The sequence below is a fragment of the Otolemur garnettii genome, unplaced genomic scaffold (genome assembly GCF_000181295.1).
Source record: "Otolemur garnettii isolate 467f Iridium unplaced genomic scaffold, OtoGar3 scaffold00127, whole genome shotgun sequence".
Classification (NCBI taxonomy): domain Eukaryota; kingdom Metazoa; phylum Chordata; class Mammalia; order Primates; family Galagidae; genus Otolemur; species Otolemur garnettii.
Genome location: NW_003852522.1, coordinates 1902849 through 1907903, shown reverse-complemented (window position 1 = coordinate 1907903; position 5055 = coordinate 1902849). Strand labels below are relative to the sequence as shown.

Genomic DNA, 5055 nt, shown 5'->3' with positions numbered 1-5055 from the left:
CCAGGGGAACAGTTTGAGGCTCTGTCTCAAAAAATAAAAATTAAAAAAAAAAAAAGGGAGGTGTCTGTGGCTCAAAGGAGTAGGGTGCCGGCCCTATATACTGGAGGTGGTGGGTTCAAACCCAGCCCCAGCCAAAAATTGCAAAAAAAAAAAAGAAGAGTAGGTGAGCCAACAGAAGGCTCCAGACCAGGGCCCCACCCTAGGTCTAAAGAGCTAGATCCCTTCCCCCACGAGCAGGAGTACCCCCAGTGAGCAGAAGAAGAGGTTGATAGCCAGAGTGGAAAACTTTATTGCTAACAGGTTTCAACAAAAAAACAAATGAATACACACAGAAACATGGACAGCATCTTCCTCAACAACAGACAGGGGAAGGGAACAGGAGAAAAGTGAGTGAGGGGTGTGAGCCAGGGTATTCCTCTCTATGTCACAGCAAAAGTGAGACCTCAGGGAAAGGACCATTTTCCCTCCATCCAGCTGAGGGCCTTGTGACCACCTCACTCAGAGAAGTCCAAGACAGCAGCTGAGAAGAGGGGGCTGAGCTACCAAAGCCCAGGCCTGGGGGCAGGTGAAAAGAAGGGGCTGACAATGTGATCCCTACAGTCTGACATCACCAGGGAGGTGTCATGGGCTGAGGATTCTGCAGATAGGACATCACCACAGCAGAAATGGACAACCTGGGACAGGAGAGAGGTGTCAGTTTAGGATAAGTTAGCTTTGGGCCCCCCTCCCCTCACTCAGAAACACCCTCCCTCTCTAGGGCAAGCCTTACATGAAGCTACTCATCATCTGCTTAGTGTCTTCTGAGCTCCGGGAGTTCGCAAAGCTTATAAAGGAGCAGTAGACAGCGACCCAAGCACACCACTTCAGCTGGGGAGAGGTGGGGGTGATGTGGGGGGGCAGGTTAGGTCAGTGAGAGGCACCCCATGAGTCCCTCAGTCCCACCTTCTCATAGTATACTCCAGATACCTGGTTTTTGGTCTTCTAGCTTGTTTCCCTCCTTTTATTTATTTATTTATTTTTTAAAAGAGGCAGTCTCACTTTTTCCCCCAGGCAGAAGTGCAGTGGAGAGATCTTGTCTCGCTGCAGACCCAAATTGCTGGGTTCAAAGGATCTTCCCGCCTCAGCCTTCCCTGTAGCTGGGACTACAGGTGTGCTCGGCTAATTTTCTTCATTTGATTGTAGAGACGGGATCTCTCTTGCTATGTTGCCCAGGGTCTGTGTCTTTGACTCCCACCACATTCCCTCAAGCCCAAGACTGGCCTTTTAACATCCCTGGTGATGAGGACCTTGCCCTTTTTTCACGAATCCCCTCCAAGTTGTTTCCGAGCCTGACTCCACCCGCAGACCGCCCTGCCATGTGCTCTCCCTGACCCAGACCTCTGGCTTCCAGGACAACTGGGGCTTCCTCGGCCCAGCCATCTACCCGGCTCCCGGTCACTCTCAGACCCCGCCTCCTCGAGCAGGCCAGATCCCCGCTTCATTCAGAACCCGCCCCCACGGCCTCGTTCTCAGGCCAAGCTACACCCATAGATGCCCAACCCGGCCCACCTTGAGCATGAGGCCGCACATGCTGAAGATCATGCCCAACAGGTTCATGTAGTCCGGCGTCGGGTCGTCCAAAGCCGGGTTACACTCGCTTGGCGGAGGCTTGTACCTGCGACAAACTCAAGGGTCTGGGCGCTTAAGTCCCGACACCGGGTTGAACAAACGCTTCCCTCTGCCCCCACCTGCACTCAACCCAAGCCCCGTTGTCATGATGCTGGGGTCCTCACCTGAGCACTTTGTTCGGCCTCCGTGGGTCCGACATACTGTTAGCAGACATGGCGAAGCGAAGGCCAAGTCCAAGGTCTTCCGCTACAGGAGTCGCAGCTTCCGGCTTGCAAGCGGAAGGTGGCTTTTACAGTAACACCCAAAGCCCTCGTACTTTCGTTCCTTACTGTGGAGGCCAGGACAACCCCCAGAGAGAGAAAAGCGGATTACAAGAGGCCAAAAATGTTTCCAAGAAACGAGAATTGAGGGGAGAAAGAAACTGAAAGCGGGTTTCAATATTCCTAACACTTTTACCAAGGTACTGACGTTTCGAATCCGGAAGTGAGAAACAGGACATGGAGGGCAATAATAAGGTTACACCCAAGAGAGGACTTAAGGCTTAGAATCCTTCCCACAGCCTGGCGTCAGGCGGCCAGGAAGGGGTTTGGGGGTCATGGCTTTTCCTGAGCCAAAGCCGCGGGCCCCGGAGCTGCCGCAGAAACGGTTAAAGACGCTTAACTGCGGGCAAGGGGCTGTGCGAGCCGTGCGATTTAATGGTGAGCGCCCTCTTCATCCCAGTCCTCCTCGCGCTTCCTGGGGTCGGCATCCCAGTAATCCCTGCCTGGTGTTCCCCAGTGGATGGCAATTATTGCTTGACGTGTGGCAGCGACAAGACCCTGAAGCTGTGGAACCCACTTCGGGGGATGCTGCTGCGGACATACAGCGGCCATGGCTACGAGGTGCTGGACGCGGCCGGGTGAGCCGGGGGCTGGCCCGGGGTAGGAACTATGAGGCTGGTATTGGAGGTCAACGCTGACTCCGTCCTTCCTCCCGACCCCTTTCTTCCTCCCTCCTTCCCCCTTCCTCTCTTCTTGTCTCCCTCCCTTTCTCCTTCCTCCCTTTCTCCCTTCCTCCTCTCTCTCTCTTGTTTTTTTGAGACAGAGTCTAACTTTGTCGTCCTGGGTAGAGTGCCTGGCGTCATAGTTCATAGCAACCTCAAACTCTTGGGCTCAAGCGATTCTCTTGCCTCAGCCTCCCGAGTAGCTGGGCGCCTGCCACATGCCCAGCTATTTTTAGAGACGAGGTCTGGCTCTGGCTGGTCTCGAACTGGTGAGCTCAGGCAGTCTACCCACCAGTCCAACCGCCTCAGCCTCCCAGAGTGCTTGATGACCTTCCCTTTCTGACTTCCAGCTCCTTTGACAATAGCAGTCTCTGCTCTGGCGGCGGGGACAAGGCGGTGGTTCTGTGGGATGTGGCTTCGGGGCAAGTCGTGCGCAAATTCCGGGGCCATGCAGGGGTGAGTGCAAGCCTCCAGACCCCGGGTAGAGGAGGACCCATATAAGCACCTGGGTGGTGACAGAGGCGATCCCCCCATTACAGCATTAAGGATCATTCCTCAGATGGCAATACCAGCTCACACCCTTATGGCCAGACCATGCAGTCCTTGCAGTTCCCCCAAAACCTTTCACCTCCCAAGCAACCTCTAGCCTCTGTTCTTACTGTCACCTGCACTGGGAACCCTGCCTTTATCCCAGTCCTCCAAAGTCCAGCCTCCTCTGAGTGGCAGTAATTGTTTATTAGAAGGTGAACACTGTGCAGTTTAATGAAGAGGCCACAGTCATCCTGTCAGGTGAGTCTGGAACCTAGGCAGAGGGGACTGGGATGCTACTCCGACCCCCCAAACCTGATCTCACCTTCATGCTGACCTCACAGGCTCTATTGATTCCAGCATCCACTGCTGGGACTGCCGCTCTCGGAGACCTGAGCCAGTGCAGATACTGGATGAGGCCAGGGATGGTATCTCCAGTGTGAAGGTGTTGGACCATGAGGTCCTGGCAGGGTGAGTGGAGTCAGGACCTTGCCCCTCCCAAGGGGATCATAGCTGCTTCTGCTCAGATCAAATCTATTTTCAACCAGGGAGAGTGGTGTGCATTTGTGCTTCCAGCTACTCAGAAGACTGAGGCAGGGGGATTGCTAGAGCAGTTCAAGGCTGCCCTTCTGCTACTTACAAAAAGTGTGTTTGAGCACCTACTGCATGTAAATCAGAGAAAAAATGTTAAGAAAATCAGTGCTCAACTTCAGCAGCTCATATACTAAAATTGGAACAATACAGAGAAGATTAGCATGCCTCCACCCCTGCAGGGATGACATACAAATTCCTAAAGCCTTCCATATTTTAAGCAACCATCCCATGTTGGTTGCTTCCATGGTTTAAGTAACCATCCCAACCATCCCACTCAGTGCTAAGCTGAAACTAGTAGATCAACAACTATGAGCCCACACAAGAGAAAAACACAATAAAATTCAAGAAGGGAGGGTCAGTTCCCACCTAGTGAGTACAATGTAACAGCTATATGGCACATTTCCTGGGTGACTCAGCTACAACTAACCTAATCATACGTACCCTCATATTAACTTGAAATTAAAAAAAAAAATCGCTCAGCACCTGTAGCACATTGCTCACAGTGCCAGCCACATACACTGGGGCTGGTAGGTTCAAACCTGCTAAACAACAATGACAACTGCAAAAAAAAAAAAAATAGCTGGGCATTGTGGTGGGCACCTTAGTCCTAGCTACTTGGGAGGCTGAGGCGAGAGACTCGCTTAAGCCCAAGAGTTTGAAGTTGCTGTGAGCTGTGACACCACAGCACTCTACCAAGGGCAACATAGACTCTGTCTCAAAAAAATAAATAAAATAAGAGGCGGCACCTGTGGCTCAGTAAGTAGGGCACGGGTCCCATATACTGAGGGTGGCAGGTTCAAACCTAGCCCCAGCCAAACTGCAACAAAAGAATAGCCAGGCACTGTGGTGGGTGCCTATAGTCCCAGCTACTCCAGAGACTAAGGCAGAGGAATCGCCTAAGCCCAGGAGTTGGAGGTTGCTGTGAGCTGTGATGCCACGGCACTCTACCTAAGACGACATAGTGAGACTGTCTCAAAAAAAAAAAAAAAACAACACAGGCGCATCCATGTGTGGGATAGCAGAGAGACACCATCTGGAATCATGGAGCCACTGGTCTCAGTCAAGATGTTGGTTCTAGGGCAGCGCCTGTGGCTCAGTGGGTCAGGCGCTGGCCCCATTTACCGAGGGTGGCAGGTTCAAACCCAGCCCCAGTCAGCTAAAATAGCAGTGGCAACTGCAACAAAAAAAAAAGCCAGGTGTTATGGCAGGCACCTGTTGTCCCAGCTACTTGGGAGGCTGAGGCAAGAGAATCACTTAAGCCCAAGAGTTGGAGATTGCTATGAGCTGTGATGCCACGGCACTCTACTGAGGGCAGCAAAGTAAGACTCTTAAAAAAAAAAAAA

General features: G+C 52.4%; 2 protein-coding genes and 1 non-coding gene across 3 annotated transcripts in view; 2 read left to right on the top strand and 1 right to left on the bottom strand.

The window, feature by feature from the left end:
• Nucleotides 1–265: 265 nt before the first annotated feature.
• On the bottom strand, nucleotides 266–1870 carry WDR83OS (WD repeat domain 83 opposite strand). Its single transcript, XM_003797929.3, has 4 exons — nucleotides 1773–1870; nucleotides 1549–1654; nucleotides 770–867; nucleotides 266–674 (listed from the first exon to the last, which is right to left on the bottom strand). The coding sequence occupies exons 1-4, from the start codon at nucleotides 1820–1822 to the stop codon at nucleotides 608–610; spliced, it is 321 nt and encodes a 106-aa protein (XP_003797977.1). The 5' UTR covers nucleotides 1823–1870; the 3' UTR covers nucleotides 266–607.
• An 84-nt stretch (nucleotides 1871–1954) lies between these two features.
• WDR83 (WD repeat domain 83) overlaps nucleotides 1955–5055 on the top strand; it is a 5486-nt gene continuing 2385 nt past the window's right edge. Inside the window, exons 1-5 of the mRNA XM_012810185.2 lie at nucleotides 1955–2306; nucleotides 2386–2506; nucleotides 2941–3046; nucleotides 3331–3379; nucleotides 3463–3589. Of these exons, the coding sequence (XP_012665639.1) occupies nucleotides 2204–2306; nucleotides 2386–2506; nucleotides 2941–3046; nucleotides 3331–3379; nucleotides 3463–3589 (506 nt within the window). The 5' untranslated portion in view covers nucleotides 1955–2203. The remainder of the gene's footprint in view (nucleotides 2307–2385; nucleotides 2507–2940; nucleotides 3047–3330; nucleotides 3380–3462; nucleotides 3590–5055) is intronic.
• Nucleotides 3818–3928, top strand: LOC111727859. Its single transcript, XR_002775306.1, has one exon. It is a non-coding gene; the product is annotated as a U6 spliceosomal RNA (small nuclear RNA).

Coding starts and splice junctions, on each gene's coding strand:
- WDR83OS (XM_003797929.3), bottom strand. CDS start 1,822: ATGTCTGCTAACAGTATGTCGGACCCACGGAGGCCGAACAAAGTGCTC. Junction 1,655..1,772: donor AGGCCGAACAAAGTGCTCAG/GTGAGGACCCCA, acceptor AGTTTGTCGCAG/GTACAAGCCTCCGCCAAGCG. Junction 675..769: donor CAGATGATGAGTAGCTTCAT/GTAAGGCTTGCC, acceptor CTCCTGTCCCAG/GTTGTCCATTTCTGCTGTGG.